Below are 21,982 nucleotides of genomic sequence, written 5' to 3'. Positions count from 1 at the left end.
CTTTTTAGATCCAAAAGTATGAAAATACTGTCAGATATTCTGTATGCCTACATGTTGGAAACTCTTGCCATGAATGTGCGACGACAGCCCAAAGCAAACATAATAAACATGAAAAAAAAATCACTTAAAATTACATTTCGATAAAGACTTCTTTCTTTTAAAAAAATGTGCATGTGCCTGTGTTTTATTGTGTGTGCTGATGCTAGTTTCAGAAAATGGGAGTGTTTTTAATAGATAACTGAAAGTGACATTGAAAAGATAAGAAAACATTGTTTTGGGATTCTCTAAGGGGATATGCTCTTTTCTTCTCCGCTCCCTCTGTTTTCCTCGCCTTTCTCCCCCTCTGCTAGATCCCCAAATAAGTCCTTGGTCCATTAAATCAAGAAGATTGAGGACAGGCTTTTACTTTAATTCATAAATAATGAAATCTCTAGTGGGAGGTAATAAAACAATAAAACTTTTCAACGCTTCTGGTTAAACGAAATTCTTCTGAAAAAAAAGATTTTTAATGTTAAACATTTAACAAAATATGGAGGTTCCAGCACAGATATAAGAGAAGACAGAACTGACATGTCCAAACAAGCTACATCATATTCACACAAATGTAGAGTAGCCTTTGTTTTTTCTCAGAATTTATATAAAGACATGTTAAAGTAATTAAAGGATCACTATTGCAACAATGATACAGCATGCTCCTGTCACCGTTGTACAATAGTAATTAATCATTCTCTACCTCATTCATACCCAACTGTTATGTCACAACATCAGATTTTCAAGACACACTTATTGTGGGAAAAGCGACAATGATATTATTACAATATCAATAATGCTGCTGGTCAAGTTCCCTTATAAATTTATCTTTTATTGCAAATGAGTTAATGCTCACATAGTACACTTACATGTCTTGTGACAGGTAAAGGCACTGGAAAAAAAAGCTTATATTCTGTTCTATATAGTGCAAATGTTGCTCTTTAAGGAATTCTGATCAACAGCTGCACTATATGGGATATACCTGCAGCTGTTTAAAATAAGCTTGCCAACACTGATGGACAAAAAGACAATCTCAATGCCTTTACCTGTCCTCTGCCCTTTCCACATAAAACTATAAAATAATTTAAAAGCCAGAGAGAAAGTGTCAAAGAACAGAAGGAAAAGACTGCATAGGATTCAAATGTCAGTTTGTTTGTATTTGTTAACCGACTGCAAATTGTAAGGCAGCATAGCTTTCAGCTTTTCTGACTTTCTTCTTGTCCCCTTTAAGTATTTTGCAAATATGTTCCTCATGACTCATCTACCAGGCCTGAGGACCTGTTTGGTTGCTAGAATATTCAGCTTCACCCAAACAAACAGATATGCAAAAATCAGTGTGTGTGTGCAATAAGAAACTGATTTTTCACTACTGACAATTCATACCTTGCACAAATAAAAAATGCATTATTATCATCATCATTGCCTTTAGGGGTAAACACCTTTCTCTATCTTCGGGCACTCTATAAACATCCCCCTTCCCTTTCAAGCTCCTAGCCTCTGGTCCTGCACTGTTCTGCGAGTAGGAACAGTTTGTTGGATGAAGACAGGCCATCAGTCTCTCTCACCACATAGCCCACCAAACTATGGCAGCATAGATGAAGGTAGCACAATAGCAGGCAGCAACAACATGCAACCTCCTCCTTTTGAAAAGGTTTCACTCACAATTTAGATATGCATACCGCCTGTGGTTTTATGAGCACTGTTAACAAAATTACTAAACCTTAATCGATTATTATGATGATTAACTTATTAATACAAAAAAAGAGTAACATAAGATAGTAAAAACATTTCCCTCCTCTATAATTCTTGTCTTGCATGCATGACTTCACCTTGTTCTCACTCCTGGTCAGTCACTTGATCAAAGATTGGGATTTGAATGGTGATTTGACTGAGGACGTTTGACAGGTGGAGGTGCCGCCAACGTTGTGATTAGTGGACAGCTTGCCCCACCACCTGAGTCACAGTCACCCTGTGAGGGAGTTTCCTATTAGTTGTGTACTAAAGCACACCTAGGGGGCTGTGAATGAGTGTGTGCGCCTAGTGTGTGTGTGGCAGGGATCTCCTTCCTCCTTTCATTTCTGTCTAGTCATCTCCTGTCCCGGTCCTCCTTTCATTATGCATTTCCATCTAATTTCATCTCAAGCAATAAATACACAATCCTAATCAACATTGATGAGTGGAGGATGAACATCTGTGTATGTGTGTGTTCAAGAACCAATAAGACTTTCCTGTTACTTTTGTACTCATGATGCTTGAGTGTGGAGGAATAAGCCAGTTTGTTAATCAGCTGCAGTCCTGCTTACTGTCATGTCTGTGATTATCCATGATCCCTCTTTATATGTGCATACAGTGCATGCATAGTTGAATGTGCCTGTGTGCATACAAGCATAACTATACTCCTGCTTCCAGGCTCTCTGATTACAATGCACTGATTCACGACTGTTAAACCTGCCAAAACCTCATGCATCATTAAACCAATCAGATAACACAGCATAGAAAGTTTGATCCCCTTGATCACAGTGCCTTTATACTCCTGCTCACGTTTCCCTTACACTCAGTAAAAGAATAAAGACAAATAAGGGGGGGGCGTCATCTTGGATCTTCAGAAAATATGTGTTTAAGAGGCTATAGAACTGTTCTAAAGAGGATACTGCTGACCTAATATGCCTGACAGGAAAATTTATTTCCAAGTTGGACCAGTCAAACATTAAGCTGACTAAATAACATTATAAATACCTGCAGGAAATGGTTCAAGAAAAGAATGTAACCTGCCAGTGTTCCCCAGAGCAAATAATCAGAAGAACTGTGAACTACTGTGCATGGATCTTAATAAGACATCTTATTTAACTGATTTGAATCCATCAACCCATCTGTTTTCTTAACCACAGGAGGGCTGAAGCCCGTCCCAGCTGTCACAGGACGCCAGCACATGACAGGGGTAAAAAAGAGACAGACAACCATGTTTACTCACACCAAAATACCCAACAATTATGTCTTTGGACTGGGAGAAAACCACAGTTCCCAGTGGAAAACCACACAGTTACAAAGAGATCATGCAAACTCCTAGTTGTTCTCAACTGAACCTGGAACCTTCTTGCTGTGAGGTAACAGCATTAACCACTACACACCAGTGCACTAAATCAAACGAAATAAATTAGACCAGTATATGTTCATTAGGAGTCATTTATCATGTTAATGTCAGAGAGGAGTATATAACAAGACTATGATGGATTTCACGTAGAAAACATTCTGCAAACTGGTCTGCTGACTTAGCATCTGAGGACACCGGTCATTTTTTCAGGGCTTCTGCTGTATCCCTTGGATTCTGAGCTGAGACGTCCAGTTCCATCCGCTGATTTTTCACAAGTGCAGATAAATAAAAAGCTAGCTTGCTAGGTTAGCTAACCTAGCTTGCCAGTAGACAAAAACTGATGGTTTTCCGATTTAAACTTCACTCTTATCTTCATGCAAACAAAGCCAGTTCAAATGTGTCTACTCAATAGAGCTAAGATTACAGCAGACTACAAACAGAAAGCTTTTGACACCAAAATCTTGACCTGTGTGGACATCAGGTTTAAAGAGATTACATAGTACATAACAATGGCAGTGGCATAACACACACGGGGGGGAAATCTGCATAACTGAACTGTGACTCTTCCAAAGGCTTGACACCAAATCAGAGATACGCATACATAAAGCTACTGCTAGCCCACTAGCCCATCTTTCTGCCTGCAACCACACTGGTCCTGACATTTTTCATGGGTGGAAGCTAAACACAATGGAGGTTAAGGGGAGCTGACATGTTTGACAGGTTTTACAACTGATATTTCTGAAACACAAAGAGCGTGACCAGAGCCGTGAAAGACAAACAATGTCACCAACCACCTTCGAAAGCATAATTTTCCCCTCAGTAATTTAAAACTCATTGTTCAACATTACGGTAAAAGCACTGCTCGCATTGAGCTAATAATACCACTAATTACGCACTGTATGCAGTGTTCCCTGTACTGTGGGTCTTTCTACCTAAAGCAGAGACTCAGCATACACACTGATATAAAAATATGAAAATTCATATAATATACAAGGTAACATTCTACGATTTGTATGAAGTCACTCTTTGAATAGTTTATTCTGTTGTTCCATTATTTCCAATTAATTTGAACACAGCATCTGTCACTGTGCTCAGCCAACTGTGAAGAAGAAAGGATTAAAAATGTCTCAGGGAGGACAACATGCACACACATGGCTTTGGTGTCGCATTCTTACTCTAAATATTAATTGATATCCAGTCTGTAATCACAATACTTTTAGTAACAAAACAATTTTTGAGCTGAAAAGAAACAAAAAAAAAAAATTCTTTTTTTTTTTAAAGTGCTTGTCATGAATACAACTCACACCTGTGATAAATAGTGAGTCAAATAGTCAGTCAAGTCATTCATCAAGAACCAGGCAAAAATTACCCATCACATACACCGTGATTGGTTTCTCATCCCTCATGACCTACATGTGTATTTCTTAGATATGCTGGACCTGTTGTTGGGCCTTTGCCAAATGTTTGCAGAAGCCGTCTCATGAAGGGAGGGTGATTACCATCTATCATTTATTTATAGTCAGCCCTGTATCCATGATTGAAGCACCTGTAAAATAGGCAATTTTACACTCACTGCACCTAATCACTCAGCTGTGGGAAATAACCTGTCCAAGGAAGCTGAGACCTGCCAGCCATCTACTGGTACACAGTTTATATGAGCGCGTGTGTACACAATGCTATTCAAGTTGATTAAACAATTGTGTAAAGGTTTTGTATGGATACAAAGAGAACGCAAAAATAATCAGTGGCTTAAATCTTTAGTATGTCTCTGTTAAGCTTTTCGTAGGGTGAGAACACTAGGAGTGGAGTGGTGCAAGTTAGCCATGATTTGAGTTTTAAACTAGAAGACGATTCAAAAGTCTGAAAAATGAAGCAACAATTTTGTGGATATAGTACATGTGTAGAATTCATTTCATTGTTTAGTCCAATTTGTGACATTTTGTTTTTGTTTCATTTGTTTTCCATTTTTTACTTTTTGAACTACTGCTATTGCAGAGGTTAGAATCTGTTGTTAAAGTGTGGCGTGTGAACAATGTTACACAATGTTTTTTTCATGTTACCCTATATGAGGGTGACCATATTTTGATTTCCAAAAGAGAGGACACTTGGGTCAGTCGTGAAGAACTTTAATAATACTGTTTGCTTAAAGAAAACTTTAACATATGTAAACAATGTCTTCTCTGTGCAGTTAATGAATGGTGAAATAAAACATGTCATATAGGCTTTTACAAGTCACCAAGTGCAAAAAAAGAGGACGGTTAGTCACCCTACCTATATACTGCATCCAATTTATATAATAATATATATATAAAACAGGAAAAACTTGCATAAAAAGAGTCTTTTTATGCAACAGTGCTAAACATACTCAAAAAACAAATGGTAAAAGAATCAGCCGACTGCCCCAATCAGTATAACAATTTTGTACTCCTGTGTAAAAGGATCTAATGGCAGCAGAAGAATAAATAAGCAGAAAGAAGATTAACAAGAGAAGGTGGAAACTATAGATGACTCGACAGCTTTGCAAATAAGCCAGTATAAAAAACAGCATCCCGTAGCTCCACTACAACACTGCAACACATAAAATCTGAAAATACCCCTCACAAAGCTGTTGGCGATTCACTGATATACAATACAGTACATTGCCATAGTAAATACGAGACCGCCAAGGCAAATCACACAAGCTTAGCGAGGCATTGTCATGACACCAGCTTTATTCACATTATTTGCAAAACCCATGGATGGTTTAGCTTGTTTTTAGCTTGAATTTCAAAGATTTTAATAGTTGCCAGCAAGGCTTGTGTTCTTAATGAGGCAATATTAATATCTAAACATTTGAAGAATGGCTAGTACATCCTATATTTAAAAAATAAATAAATAAAATCAGACACTGAACTTGGCTTATGAGATGGAATGAGGTAAGTATTCATTTGAACAGTAAGCATTTCCATTACCATAACTAGCGAGCCTCTGTATCTGATATAAACTTCTTACCTGTTTGAGCTTCTTCAAGTCTTCATCCAACTCCAGATTGTCCAAAATAACAGCCACAAAAAGACTGAGCAGAATCTAAAATGCAATAAGACAAAGTGCCATTGAACATTTCCTGTGTCATTAATATCATTAAAGTAATAATAAGATGTTTTCAAGTATGGAGTCCGCTCAGTAATTGTATTTGTTGCTCGTTTTCTCACGGGAGACATCCTATCTGTCTAGAGTGAGCTGTGAGTCATCTAGAGAGCGTCTGTGCTGGCTGATGGCTCCCCGTATCAGAAGGCCAAACACTGAAATGTCAGCACTTCTTACGCCTGCAAGTCTGATTAACTGTGATTAGATGTGCCAGTTGAGAGAACAATGAAGGGGCATGGCTCTAATTGAAAATATAAAGAAAGAAATCCATGTATCCTTTTGTCACTTTAAACTTCTAACTAGTTTTTAACAGAGAAAAACACAGAATACAGAGTTTTAATATAGATTTCTATTGTCAATTTACAATGTACTAAAACACAATTCCAACAGTCTATTTAATTAACTTTACATTTCATGCAGCATCATTTCTTCCTCACCAGGGTGGCAAACAGATGGTAGAGGATGAAGTAAATGGCTACAACTGGAGCCCACATATGACCTACAGCCACCAGCGTCTGGTCCATGACATCTATCCAGCCCTCCTGTGTTAGAATCTGGAACATGGACATGAATGCCTGAAGGGAGGGAAGCACAGGGTAAAAGCAAGTGAGCGAGACTGAAGGCCAGAGAAGCCAACTAAAGTGAAAGCAGCCCAGAGCGGGAAAGAAAGACAAAAGCAAAAAGGAAGGAAATCAAACCGAGAAAGACATTTGGCATTTGAAAGATTCCCTTTCACTGGTGAGCAAATCACACAGCTAATGCACATATCCCCTTCTGACCATCTTTCACAACCGTGTGACTAAGATTTCCAAACATAAGCAATGCAGAAAAAGCGAGGAGACAGCTTTTTCCTTTTTTCCCCTCTCCTCTGGTCTCCTGCCCTCTCATGCACTTGAGAGAGGTCAGATGAAGGTGTAGGGAACAGCCAGCTGCGACACGACAGCCCCTGGAGTCAAATGGCACGCCTGCACTTTCTTCTTACCCTTTCTCCTTCAGACAGCACGCACCCAGCTGGCCCCACACCCCCGCCCACCCCAACCGCCTCTGCCCCTCCCACCTGCTACAATGTCCCAGTCACTGCACATAAAGACAAAACCCAACAACAGGTCTGCCCATAGGGAAGACAGCCAAACATGATTAAGTATGACGTGACTGGATGCATCTATGTGAGTGTGTGAAACAGAAGAGGGAAAGTAAGAGAGAGAAGGGGAAACACAGCAAACAAGTGGCATCTGTTCATGAGCAGCCCTTCATATCCCGCTGTGCCTAGGATCAGAGAAACGTTGGAAAGGAGAGAAGGAAAAAATAGGAGATGGAAAGACGTTGCTAATGAGAGAGAGAAGCTTGCGAGCACTTAAAAATCAAAGGAGATGCCACATCTGTCGACCTGTCATGCTACCCATTATCAGCATCTGCAGGGCCTCCCCACTGGATGCATGAGATCTCCTTATTGGTGCTGCTCATAAAAAAAAAAATTCCTTTTGGTGTAGTTTATGTACCCGAATAGTTCAATTTAAATTGCACTGCATGTTTGCCTGAGAAGAAACTATTCCTTTCCACCCCACAGGTCCCCTCTTCTGGATACAAGATGTATGTTATTAAAACACAACCTTGGGCAATTTTGAAAAGGTTGCAGAGTGTAGCACACACAATAGAGAGGCTGCAGTGCAATGGAAATGCAAGCAGCACTGCTTTTTCTTAATTTCTTAAGAACTTAAGAATATTATGCTGAGACAAAGCTGACAAAAGAAAAACTGAATTTTAACTCTTGATGGCAGCCTACTAAACAGTCTCTTCAAATAAATCATGGTTAGTGAAGATGTCTAAGGAATTAAGAATGACCACAAACCCACAGACAAGACAATCTTGGCTCTATAAATATACATAAGCTTCAAGGTTGCTTACCCTGGGGAAGGTGGTGAAACGGTCCAGCTCCTCCACAAAGCAGAACATTTGCAAGCTGATAGCAGACATTACGATGAGAAGGCTGGCTGTGAACACCACCAGGCTGCCTAATTTTTTACCTGGTCCGAATATCTTATAGACAAAGTCTTCCAGAGCTGGGGAAATCTTAATCAAGCGCACCACACGTAGCACCTAAGGGAAAGAAAAAGACATCATTACCATCAGGTTGCTTTCTGTGCCCCCCTTTTCATAAAGTTTATAATTTAGGTTTTAGGGAGAATTTAAAATACATATCATGGTTATAAAAAGCAAACATAGCAGCACATGGATTACATATTGATTTTAAAAGTGAGAGCATTCAACTTGATCCAGTGGTAACAGTGAGGTGATACTGTGGTCTGTCAGTGGGATTAGTCCCTAAATTGCCTGTGGTGACAACAATTCCAAAAGGTAATGCATCTTTGTCAGGCTTGGATCAGAGAGTAGCTATTGATCGAGCTCCTCTCTGCAAAGCCTTCGACCACAGGCTTTTCTTCAGAATCCCATACTAGGCCAAATAAACAGCTCTCCCCTATATCCTAGATATACAACAAAATAAAAAAGACAAACATAGGATACTGTTCTAAAAGGATGCCTCGAGTAAAAAATAAAAATAAAGACAGTAATAACACTCACAGCAGAAGTGATACAAAGTATGTTCCACTCTTCACATACCATGATAGCAACTGTCTATTTTAAAATAAATTAATAATTTGAGGCTAAGGACAAAGCAAACAAGGGTAAATCCACAGAGGATACAAGGCAATTACCAGCAAAAGTCCCCCCCTCCGCGCTTCTTCAAACAACAAAGCTGCTGCTGTCTTGTTTTTATTCTCAGAATTCATATTAGGTACATTGAGGTATTGCCATTATGGCAATTCAAATTCAGACTGAAACAAATCTCCATTCCTTAAAACCAGACGTGACATTAGCAAAAAAGCAGCTTGGTCTGGCGACAAGATGATGTTGACTTAATCAAAACCTTGTTCTTGTATGCCAAATAATAAAGTGTATCTGACACTGATAATTAACAATAAATGACACCCAGAGAATCATTTTCCAGCTGGGTTGGTGCTTGAGCTTCGGAATTCAGCTTCATGCAAGCCAATGCAATTCTTAACACGAAACTAAACTGTGTGATGTGCCATACTGTCACTGTCAAAGATATCAAAGCTACCCAAGTAAGCATTTAAAGCCATATTAATAATAATAATAAATACCAATGATCTTAATTTGAGCAGTGGACTCTTACAAGAAACACTGAACAATTATACCGCTTCCTGCCTCTCTCAATAAATAAATTAATAACGCACACAGATGGGAAGTGTCCATTCTTCTGGCCTATTTATATGGGCTGTTTTGTCTGAATGGACCTTTGTGCATGTTTGTGTGTGTGTGTGTGTGTGTGTGTGTGTGTGTGTGTGTGTGTGTGTGTGTGTGTGTGTGTGTGTCAAAGTTTTACAATAAGCAGGAACCTAAAGAATGAAGCTTTTCAAATGCTCCGTTAGACAGAGCTAAATAAAAAAGACAATACAAAAACTGCTTTGGCTAGTTTCTTCTAGTGACCTGATTTGAGCCCAGAAAATTTAAATGAATTGCTCATGAAAAAAATGTCATCTTCTTAAAGTGCAACCTGCTTGGAAAAAGATGAAAAGTAAGAGTGATCAATGAGTGAGGCAGAATCAATGCACTTAAATTAAAGATTCTCTAAAAAAAATTACTTATTAGTTAAAAGGATGAAGTAATTGCATTAGAAAAAAATGGTGAAAACATTGTGTACAACCACTGACAGCATTTTTTCCATACACATAAATTCAATCACACTTAACAGAATTAAAATAAATACAATGTTCATTTTGGAAAAACTCATATAACAGTGTAACAAATATCAAGTGAACTGTAGCTTTCAACTGTTCAGCCACAGCTAATCTCTATATTTCCAGGTCTCGAATTGAAAGCCTTGCACATGTGGGAATGGCAGCTATTGTGAGAGAGTCAGCGGGCAGATTGTTTGGTCAAGGCTCATTAAAAACCCATCGAGAAGCCTCTTCCTGTTAGATCATCCTTAGAGCTCTGTCATAGTTACTAGATCAAGGTCAATCGGTTCAAATTTGGTCCGATACAATACTTAAAGGCTTTGTTAGAGCAACAAGGCACCTTCCCTCATGGGCCATTTGTTTTTCTGGCCTGAACACTGGAATGCAAAAAAGAAAAAAAAATGTGCAAACCATTTTGGAGGATGTAAGATCACACCCACACAAGCATTCAAGGACAACACAGAATTTGTAGAGAAAAAAAAAGCATGGAGCACTACAACTAGCACCTCTACAAAAGTGAGGCCAAAGGCATAATACACTGTTGCTTCTATCAACAGAATAACATCCCAGCTGTTTGGCTCATATGCAAAAGTCACATAACCGATCCCTACAAAATACCAATAAATAACCAGAATGTAACTTTTCACTGAAAATATCCCTGAAAACATCAGATATCTACACAATACTGGGAACTAAGGAACATAAAAACTTAATACTAAACTCATTTTATCCAGGGTACAACCTGGACAGGTCGCCAGTCTGTTGCAGGGCTAACACAAAGAGACAGCCAACCATTCACACTCACTTTCACACCTATGGGCAATTTCGAATCACCAATTAACCTTATCCTACTAACTGAATGTCTTTGGACTGTGGGAGGAAGCCCAAGTACCCGGAGAGAACCCACACAAGCACGGATAGAACATGCCAACTCCACACAGAAAGGCACCAGCCAAGTGGTGGATTCGAACCCAACAAGGTTCTGGGGTAAAGAAATTTTAGTCATCAGAAAATACAGTTAGGTCCCTAAATATGTTTAGGCATCTTTAAATTACCACAATGACTTTTAAATGAAACAACTCAGACGAGTTCAAGTGCAGGCTTTCACCTTTTATTCAGTGGACTGAACAAAAAGAAAGAATAAAAATGTGATGAACTTTTTAATACAATCCCTTCATTTCAGGGGCTCAGAATTAATTGGCCAAATTAAATAACTGAAAATAAAATGTTCATTTCTAATACTTGGTTGAAAACTCTTTGCTGGCAATGACAGCCTGAAGTCTCGAACTCATGGTCATCACCAGAGGCTCGGTTTCCTACCTTTTTAATGCTCTGCCAGGCCTTTACTGCAGCGGCTTTCAGTTGCTGTTTGTTTGTGGGCCTTTCTGTCCGAAGTTTAGTCTTCAACAAGTGAAAAATGCATGCTCGCGTCAGTTAATATCAGGTGATTAACTTGGCCATTCAAGAATATTCCACTTCTTTGCTTTAATAAACTCCTAGGTTTCGTCCTGGGATGTTCAGGTCTTTTTGTGATGCCGAGTTCACCAGTGCTTTCTTTCTTTATCAGGATGTACCACTCCTAGAATGGGTTTTTTTCTGTTTTTGCAGTTAAAGGATGGCTTGTTTCACCTTTATGGAGAGTTCCTTGACCACATGTTGTCTGTTCACAGAAAAATCTTCCAAATGCAAGCACCACACCTCAAATCAACCCTTTTGACTGCTTCATTGACAATGACATAACAAAGTAAGTGCCTACACTGCCCATGAAACAGCCTTTGAGTCATCATCCAATTACTTTTGGTCTCTTTAAAAAGAGGGTGGCACATGTTAAGGAGCTGAAACCCTTAAACCCTTCACCCAATTTGAATGTGGATACCATTAAATGAAAGCTGAAAGTCTACACATTATGTCCATGTCCATTATATAACTATAATTGGAATATGTTTCAGTAAACAGGTAAAAAAATCAAAGTTGTGTCCAAATATATATGGATCTAGTTGCAGATTGTGTGGATGGATTCATGGATTCAGGGGTCCAGTCAGATCACAACTGTAAATTGTAATTTTACCTCAGATCCTCAGACTGATTAAAGATATACTTTGAATTGGCTTTGGATTAACTTTAAATGTTTACGTCTTAAGACTTAAGTAAAAGGCAATGTTTTGAAAATCACTGATGACAACAAATCAGATGATGAAATGGACATTTCTTTTTTATTTGACTAAAAAAGCCTGGGACATGGGCCTGTTTGCTACTGTGTTGCATCACATACTCTTTTAGCAGCACTCCAAAAGCAATGGGTTACTGAGGAAACCAATTACTTGCCATTTTGGGATCTTTTGTTTGTATATGTTTTTTTTTCTTTACATAGAAGAGTTTTAACATATTGTGGGTGCAGAAACAACATTAACAGTGGTTCCTCAGCCTGTGCAGCGATTACACGTCTGTTTTTAATGCAATGCAGCCCAAGGGCCCGAAGATCCTCGAGACGGCCATTTAGGATTGGCTTTCAGCCCTGGCCCTCGGTGCAGATTTCTTCTCCTGTCTGTTGTTGCCTCCACTTCTTTTAAAACATTTTTCCTGGCTTCAATTTAAAATAAGCATGTTCTCAGTTTAAACATCGGATACTGTGTCTTTGTTCTATTTGCAATTACATATAGAGTTGAACTCTTCTGCACGTTTTTGTATTCTGATATTATTAACATTTTTCACACCAACATTTTTTTAAGTAGAGTCCAAAAAATGTTGCGGAGCGTAAACCCGACATGTGATGTTTGAGGGCTCCTCTAATCCCAGAATCGATAAAGACACTCTCCTGATATATTTGGAATCATTATTGTCACAGCAAAACATGAAATAACTTTAAATGTATGGAAGAACAGAGACTAGTGATATGGTTTATTTGCATGATCACGGGAAAGTTACAAAACGATTCACAGCATCTGTTCTTCATGGGACTGATAAATGTGTACGGAATCATGCTTTCTCAATCAAAATACATGAAAATGTTTATGCATGTAGTTGTGCAACCATACCTGAAAGTAGGTAAACTGGGAATGGTAGAGGTCAGGGTAGATGTGCAGAGTGGTTCCCACCACCAGCAGAGATTCAAACTTGTGCAAAGAGGAGCTGATGTAGCCAGTGAAGCCTAGACACCAGATCTTCAGAAGCGCTTCTAGGTCAAACAGCACAGTAAATGCAACCTAGGACAGAAGGGGGAAAATCCCTTTTTGCATTTGACATCTTTCAGGAGGGCATATACTATAATATTCTGTGGATGAACTTCTATTTATGGCTACAATGCACTGTCGCAAAGCATGCTGATATATAACAAATTTTTAATATAAAAAGAAATATTGATGATGAAATTGTCTAAAATAATACAATCCTATTACTAAGAAGTAGAGAGGATGTGTCCAACCAAAAACATCCAACAGAAACATAGACAGCTCAAAAAATGTAGGACAGTGAGATGTTTACCACTATATTACATCAGTACTTTGCCTGTTTCAAAAAGTATTTGAAACAAAAGGAGGCTGATTGTTGTGCTTTTTTTTTAAGCAAAAATATTTTTGTGTGTGTTTCTCTTCATGCTTTCAGAGGATGACAGACCAGGACTACAGACAGGTCGCTTTAGTACCCAGATCCTTTAACAGCAGAATATGTTTTTTTTTTTCTTCTTTTTTATTTTAAATCTGTATCTTCTAGTCGAGCTGACAGCAATAGTAAAACACTGGACTACCATGCAAAGGATCTGAGACATTCTGTAAAACATGCATTTCTCTAAACCGAATGCCTCGTTCCTATATACCCTTCAAATCCTTCACACAGATTAGAACAAATCTGCAGATGGGTGTCTGCATGATAGGAAGGGAAGGAGACAGAAGGCAATATTTTGTGTGGGTTTTCCCTTTTCTTATCTCCTCCATCCAGCTGTATAAGAGAGTGAGGTGTGAAGTGACTGGGATAGTGGGCACAATCCTTATCGTCATTGCTGGTGTGATGTCACCTGCATACAGATGACATCAAACCAACCTGAAGGACACACAGTATCACACTTGTGTATATTCTAAAACGATGAAATTAAAAAAACAAAAAAACAAGAATTACCTTAAAGCTGTTTAATCTTAAAACAGAATACTCTGCGTTTAATTAAAATTAATAATAAAAGTTGTCATAGATTTGCATTCATATATATATATATATATATATATATAGACAGATAGATAAATAAATCTCACCTCTGCCAGGTAAAACTCGTCATAGTGTCTGCGGTAATTCTCGCCTTTATAATAGTTGCTAGCAGCAACGATGACATCCACGGCAACCATGCTTAAGATGAACATGTGGAACACAGATGACCGCATCATTTGCTGTGTGAAAAGCAGAAAGGTAATTGAAGTAGAATAGCAGGAATGCTTTTGTTTTCTTTTACTCAAATAGACACAGGAGACAATTAGTATTTAGACCATTAGCTGGCAGCGAGTTAGTCTGGAACGCTTCCCTCAATTCAGCATGTTGGACAGTAGTTGACTGTGTCAGTCCAATCTGTTCAGACTTTGACAGATTGATTGATAATTTGGACAATCTCTGTCAGTGGAAACAAAAACACCACAGAAAAACCCCGCTTGCTTTGACTGAGAAAACAAAAAATGTATTGCATGGTGTTCGATAAGAGATCTGCAATTGTGACTTGCTCAGCTAGAGTTTGTGTTTATCTGAGATTTTAATGAACAAGCACAGACAAAAGATAACACAAAAATATACTTTCAATTTAAACAGCTGGATATAGCTCCAACTGCAGTAAAAAAACAAAGGGTTTGATAGAACACACACTAAAGGAGATATAGTGCTGTGAAAAGTGTGCCCCCCTTCCTGGTTTCTTGTTTTGTTTTGTTTTTTTCTTTTACAAGTTTGTCACACTTAAATGTTTCTGATCATCAAATAAAATTTAATATTACACAAAGATAACCAGCATAAGTTATCTTTGTGTAATATTGAAGTAATGATTTCATTTCTCAAGGGGAAAAAAGCTATCCAAATCTACATGGCTTTGTGTGAAATAATAATTCAATTCAATTTCAATTCAATTCAAATCAATTCTATTTATTTATATAGCGCCAAATCACAACAAAAGTCGCCTCAAGGCGCTTTATATTGTACAATAGATCGCACAATAATAGATACAGAGAAAAACCCAACAATCATATGACCCCCTATGAGCAAGCACTTTGGCGACAGTGGGAAGGAAAAACTCCCTTTTAACAGGAAGAAACCTCCGGCAGAACCAGGCTGAGGGAGGGGCGGGGTCATCTGCTGCGACCGGTTGCAGCAGATGGCTGGTCGCACCTACCTTGCAGCAGCAGCTGCATGTCCCAAGAGCAACAGTGCAAACAATCGTTTGTAAGTATAACGTGCATGGCACTGTTTCATCACTGCCAAGATCAGGAAGAAAACGCAAGCTGCTGCTGAGAGAAAATTGGTCAGGAGGGTGAAGAGTCAACCAAGAATCACCAAAAAGCAGATGTGCCAAGAATTAGAAGCTGCTGAAACACAGGTGTCATTGTCCACAGTCAAACGTGTTTTGCATCTCCATGGACTGAGAGGCTGCTGTGCAAGAAGGAAGCCCTTGCTCCAAAAGCGGCACCTTAAGGCTCAACTGAAGTTTGCTGATGATTACATGGACAAAGATAAGACCTTCTGGAGGAAAGTTCTGTGGTCAGACAAAACAAAAATCGAGCTTTTTGGCCACAATGCCCAGCAATATGTTTGGAGGAGAAAAGGTGAGGCCTTCAACCCCAAGAACACCGTGCCTACAATCAAGCATGGTGGTGGGAGTATTATGCTGTGGGGCTGTTTTGCTGCCAATGGAACTGGTGATTTACAGAGAGTAAATGGGATAATGAAGAAGGAGGATTACCTTCACATTCTTCAACATAACCTAAAATCATCAGCACGAAGGTTGGGTCTTGGGCGCAGTTGGGTGTTCCAACAGGACAATGACCCCAAACACACATCAAAAGTGGTAAAGGAATGGCTAAATCAGGCTAGAATAAGGGTTTTAGAATGGCCTTCCCAAAGTCCTGACTTAAACCCCATTGAAAACATGTGGACAATGCTGAAGAAACAAGTCCATGTCAGAAAGCCATCAAATTTGACTGAACTGCACCAATTCTGTCAAGAGGAGTGGTCAAAGATTCAACCAGAAGCTTGTGGATGGCTACCAAAAGCGCCTAATTGAAGTGAAAATGGCTAAGGGACATGTAACCAAATATTAGCACTGCTGTATGTATATTTTTGACCCAGCAGATGTGATCACTTTTTTCTGTTAACCCATAATAAAGTCATTAAAGAACCAAACTTCATGAATGTTTTTTGTGACAAAGAAGTATCTGTTCCAATCACTCTATCAGAGAAAAATCAGAGTTTTAGAAATAACGGGACACTCGGTAGAGCCATTATATTCTATTCTTTACAAGTGTATGTAAACTTTTGACCACAACTGTAAACCTAATAACTGGTAGTGCCACCCTTGGCTGTAAGAACTGCAATCAAGTATTTGCAATAACTGGCAATGAGTCTTTTACATCACTATGGAGGAAGTTTGCGTTTTGGATCGTTGTCCTGCTGCATAACTCAATTGTGCTTGAGCTTCAGGGCATGAACTAATGGGCGGATAGTCTCTTTTAGGGTTCAGCGGTAATCGGACCTGGGTGTGGCTAGTGAAAGTGAACTCAGCTTTCCAGACATGTTGCTAATGAATGTTAAGTCGTGATTTAAGAAGAGGGGGGAGTTACTTTTTTACATAGGGCCAGGTAGGGTTGGAGAGCTTCTTTCCCCTTTAATAAATCGTCTAATTTAAGTGTGACAAATATGCAAAAAGTAAGAAATTGGCCAATACCTTTTCAACACCCTGTATGATGGACATCAGGTATTTAAATTTAGAACAAGACAATAGCAATTTAGTTTTAAGTGCCCACCTGGAATGCATTGGGCATGTGTATGTACATATACAGAGTACAGAAAAGCAAAAAGTCCTACATGAAATTTAAAAGCAATTAAGGGGGTTTCGTTAAATACTATGAGAAACATTGTTCCAGACATCAGAATCAGTGTGCATTCAGACAGGCAAAAACAAGAAAAAGGGAGCAATAAGTGTACGCCGTTTACCCTGAAAAAAGCAGAGGCTTTGAAAGCCTCCGATAACATCACATGATGAAAATAATCACGGAATACGAGAATGTGAAGAAACTGACCCACAGTGATCCGAGACACAGACTGCTCTTTCAGAAAAATGTGGTAATGACGCATTCTTTTGGAAACAATGCGACAGATGTGATCACAGCCCTAAACTGCACATATTGTATATGGCAGGATGAACAGCATGTGAGTGGGTAGAACGACTCACCCTAAAAAAAGACTTGCATGTGAGATTAGCAATAGGAAGGACTGAAAAAGTGAAAAGTGAGAGGAAGACTTTAAGACAGATGAAGATCGTTTGCAACATTGCTGGAAAGATCAAATTCGCCCCAGGAAAACGGGCCCCCTGCCATTCACCCTCCTACACACAAGGACACTTACAGTACAAACTCAAAAGTCTAGAAATCCAGATCTGCAGTCAGTTTGCTTTGAAAACAAGTGAGGAATTATTAGATAAACTTACCCAACCAAGCTACTGAATGACACGTATATTACATGATGTATTGCATGCTGTTTTACCACACTTATGTTTACCTGACAAAAATCTCTTACAGTACAAAAACAGACTTCTGTCAGGAGCAATGGCACTGGTAGCACACTTTGATCATTGCCAGTATTCTGTCTCCTATATGTCTATATTGTTTTCTTTTACTTCTGGCTTTTTCTAACCTTAACCAAATACCTTTAGCTTCCTAATAAAGCAAACTAAAAAGCAGCAGACTGTTAACCAGCAGGGCTGCATTGCAATTAAAGAGGGTTAAAAAGGGAGGGGTTAAAAGGAGCAGTTTTGAGGTTAAGCACACAGGTTCAAGGGCAATTGTGGGTATAAATCGGTTAGACATATGTCTAAATTCTACTGAGTTCACTTTCCTTCGTCTTAAATACGAAGAGGCAATACTAAGTTAGTAATATCCCTAAGTTTCTGACAGCTTAAAATAAACTTGGGCTTTAAATCCAGGCTAACAAAGGAGTGTTTGGCTGCCCTCTCTGGTTGAAACTTTCTAGTGCGATTCCCGTATCATGCATGCTGGGTTGGATGTGATCAAAAATTCACTCGACTGGTCAAGCAACAGCACCCTAACTTTTACATCACGGCAGGTGGATGAAAACTTAAACCACTGGATGTCAGCAAAAACAAGATCTTCAGCTGGTGTTAAGGTGCTCTTTAAGATGATGTCATTTGCATAAGACCCAGTCATATACAGAGCTATGAAACTGCCAGTATAGTCAGCCAAATCTTTCACAAATCTTTTTCTTTTTTCACTTCATGTTTGTTGTAAAATTCTTCCTACTTTTGAAAACTCAACTTACTGGCTAGGCTAACAGAGCTCATAGCCTTGAGGATGGGTGTTTTTGTGTCGAACTTACACATGCCCACTCTAGACACACAGTGCTTAAGCTCCCTGACTGAGATTGGACGTGACAAAGCAGTTTGACATTTCCAGCAACCAGACGTTCTCCCCCATGGGTGTTTTGGCTGAATGGATCTGTGCGTGCGTGTGTGTGTGTGTGTGTGTGTGTGTGTGTGTGTGTGTGTGTGTGTGTGTGTGTGTGTGTGTGTGTGTGTGTGTGTGAGTGAGTGTGAAGAAGCAAGACAGAGGCATACTGACAGAGAGCAGAAAGTACATGCTTGTGTGTATGAAAGTCAATTTTCTTAAGGTCCTGACTTTGCCCATATTCTCTGTCAGCTTTTGGGAATCACATCTCTAAGAAAACCTGGAGAGCAGTGTCTACTTCGAACATCTGTCATATGGAGATACAGCCCTGTAACCATTCACGTCTGCCACAAAACAACCTTTTGATCTTGCCCTCACGCTGCCATTTGCGCCAAATTGCCTAAACATGCAGAGCAATTCACCGTATAACACTCTCCATGTTGTTCCAAAGGCAAAATGGCTGAGTTTCCCTAATGCAGCTGATGACACTGGCACACCCTGTATGGCCTCAAGATGTCAGAATCAATTTAAGAGCATCAACTGCAGTACAAGAAGGCTCTCCCCTGCTGTTTGATGTTCCTCAGCTTGTATGTCTCTGAAATCCTTTGCCACTTGTTTGATGGATGCTATTTATTCGAGCTGCCTCTGGCTGATTCTTTGAAATACCAGGTGCTCATTGCACACAGGCACAATCATGCGTGCGCGCAGATACACACACACACACACACACACACACACACACACACACACACACACACACACGAATATATGAAGTTGATGATTGCTGAAATAGAATAGAACATTTTAATCAATTTCTTGTTTTCTCCCAAATCTATGACATGACAATATACAGATACTAAACTATATATAAGCATCCACATATTTGAAATGTAATGTCCACCTCACATTTACTAGCAACTGCTTCCTGAAGAAAAGTTACTAATGACAGAGAGAGAGAGAGAGCGATGATGAATTCAAGTGTTGCAAGCAGCTACACATTAAGTTGCGATTTTGTCTTTTTTCCAGTGAATAATAGCACAATTTTCTCCGTGAGTGAAGCAAACTTTAATTTCCAATACATAGCACAGCATACCTCCGACATGCAGCGTGTACTCAGCTCTTATGTTCTAGACTGCAACAGATTGTCCATGATGGAAATTATACATGCAAATAGCGTTGTGGAGAAAAGATCATTTCGACTGGCATGCAAATTGGTATCTAGGGAAAAAGAGCACTCAGTGTGTGTTTTTCTCTGGTAAAATTAAAAGTGCAATTGAAAAAAATACAAAGGAATAGGTAATGAACATCTATTTCTCTTTTTGTGAAGACTTCTCGTTACTTGACTTGTGCACTTTTGTTCCTTAGTGCTAAGTCAATCTGAACAGTGAAGCAAATTCTCACTCTCACTAAAGGCTCTGGTCAGTGAAGAATAAACCATAATCTCACCAAAGAGCTGAGACAACATTCAGCTGTCCTCATATAAGAGATGTAGCGACACAAGCCGCTGTAAGTAAAGAGACCGATCCTCTGAATGATGGGAAAATATCCATAATATCTGGAAATTTTCCAGGGCCTGCAACTGTAACACAATCAACAAAGAGACGCAGACTGGCTGCTTCCTCGTCTTCTGTCTGTTCCCTCAGACTGCCAAGGAGGACAAATGCTCTTTCCGCTGGTACATGAGAGGAGTGTAGCACATGTGCACATAGCTGGCAGGGAAAAGCAGTAGTCACACAGGAATTGTCACCAACAGACTGGGCCATGTTCTGGCACCTACTGCTGCTACAGTTTTCTCTCCTGTTTACTGAGATTAAGAAGAACTTGAGTGGGATTACAGACTGTTTTGCTTGAGTTATTTTTTAAGTCTCTATACTTGACAAAGAGTTCTCTTAAGGCTTTTTTATTCCAACCGAATTAAAAAAAATAAATGAATAAAATATGCAAACCAAACATCATAATTCAGAAGCCTACTGTCAAATTAAGATATCAACACAGAGTTATTGTAATTCAAAGCTTTTGGCTGAAGGAGTGGGTGCATAAAGTCTTACTGGGCTGTGGATCAAGTTACGTGGGTGCCCCTTGACTTATTACGGCCTTGACTACAGCAGGCTGACTCATGTCTCTGGCTGGAAAAAGGGTCTTAATAAAACATGATGGTCTCCCTTTCTCCCTTTAATATCTGCTGGCTTTGCCACCTCTGCGTCCATTCCGTGTCTTAGTCCTAGAATAGGACTGTGTGGTGTATCTAATTTCAGAAAATATATCACTGTGCTCCTGACTAGACTGAAAGAACAATTACATTCAGAGCTGATCTCACAGGAACAGTCACATGTTGTTCACTTTCTTCTTGCAGATGATCCATTTCACATCACACACATATGCACTACCTACCTTGCTATGTCTTTCTTTTCTGCATCCTGTGTTCTCCTCATCTAATTTCCCTTCTTTGTACCCTCTTTCTCCTTCCATGCAGAGTCAAACTGACCTTAACCTTCACACATTGTAGATCTTTGTGTTTGTGTGGCTGCCTAAAAGTATACGAGTGGTGTCACTGAGAAGATCCAGAAGACAAAGGGCAGGGACAAATAGGGAGCTCAAGAGAATCAATAACCTCTGGCTTTAGGGAGAGAGAGGTCAAAAAGATCCTCCTTTTGCTCAGTAAGCTAGTGGTTTATCCATCACACTGCATTTAGCTCTGCAGATGAGGAGTGAGGAACAGCAACTGCTCATTGGCAAAGAGACAACGCAAAATTAAACACATGACTTTGCTGGATTACTAGAAGACCTGAACATTCATTATTGCTTTTCCACTTTCCCTAAGTGGTCATTTGAAGCTCTTTTAATTATCGACTCCAATAGTATATATCTGCAGTGAGTATTTCTCTTTATTTTGCCTATAGCAGCCAAAGCACCAATCTGCGGTATAATTATGGCACGGTGGAGCATCAGGGGCTAATTAGCAGACCAAATCTATGGGGAAAGGAACAGAATGCTTCATTAACCTCCACCGGTCTCCGACTGAAAACCCTTAAATAAATACTGTCCAAGCAGTCTGTGTGATTAAAATATAGCAAAGAGAGACCTTCTGAATGTAAGATGGCTCCTACAGGCACTACTAAAAACTCACAGGAACACTCGTGCATGTCTTTTGTTCTCACAGGCCTTAATTCTGAACTCTACTGCTGATTATAATGTCTAAACATAAAAATATGCTTTTAATGCAATAGCAAAGAGAAACATGCAAATATGTATATGAAAATGACTGTTGGTAGATTTCATGAGCACAAATATGCAAATGTAAAGTTTTTACTGTCCGAAAGCGAAAAGAACAGAATATT

At 39.2% G+C, this 21,982-nt stretch overlaps 1 protein-coding gene across 3 annotated transcripts in view; it reads right to left on the bottom strand.

The window, feature by feature from the left end:
* nalcn (sodium leak channel, non-selective) overlaps positions 1–21,982 on the bottom strand; it is a 64,371-nt gene that overhangs the window by 21,303 nt on the left and 21,086 nt on the right. For all 3 annotated transcript variants that reach the window (XM_085435657.1, XM_085435659.1, XM_085435658.1), the window contains 5 exons: positions 14,250–14,381; positions 13,044–13,211; positions 8,153–8,344; positions 6,685–6,822; positions 6,113–6,187 (listed from right to left, as the gene is read on the bottom strand). In XM_085435657.1, the coding sequence (XP_085291783.1) occupies positions 6,113–6,187; positions 6,685–6,822; positions 8,153–8,344; positions 13,044–13,211; positions 14,250–14,381 (705 nt within the window). The remainder of the gene's footprint in view (positions 1–6,112; positions 6,188–6,684; positions 6,823–8,152; positions 8,345–13,043; positions 13,212–14,249; positions 14,382–21,982) is intronic.

The sequence above is a fragment of the Copadichromis virginalis genome, linkage group LG16 (assembly GCF_057382275.1).
Source record: "Copadichromis virginalis isolate Kocher_CV1m ecotype Utaka linkage group LG16, C_Virginalis_male_GT1.1, whole genome shotgun sequence".
Classification (NCBI taxonomy): domain Eukaryota; kingdom Metazoa; phylum Chordata; class Actinopteri; order Cichliformes; family Cichlidae; genus Copadichromis; species Copadichromis virginalis.
The sequence above is the reverse complement of the archived record's forward strand: the minus strand, read 5'-3'. Positions and strand labels throughout refer to the sequence as shown.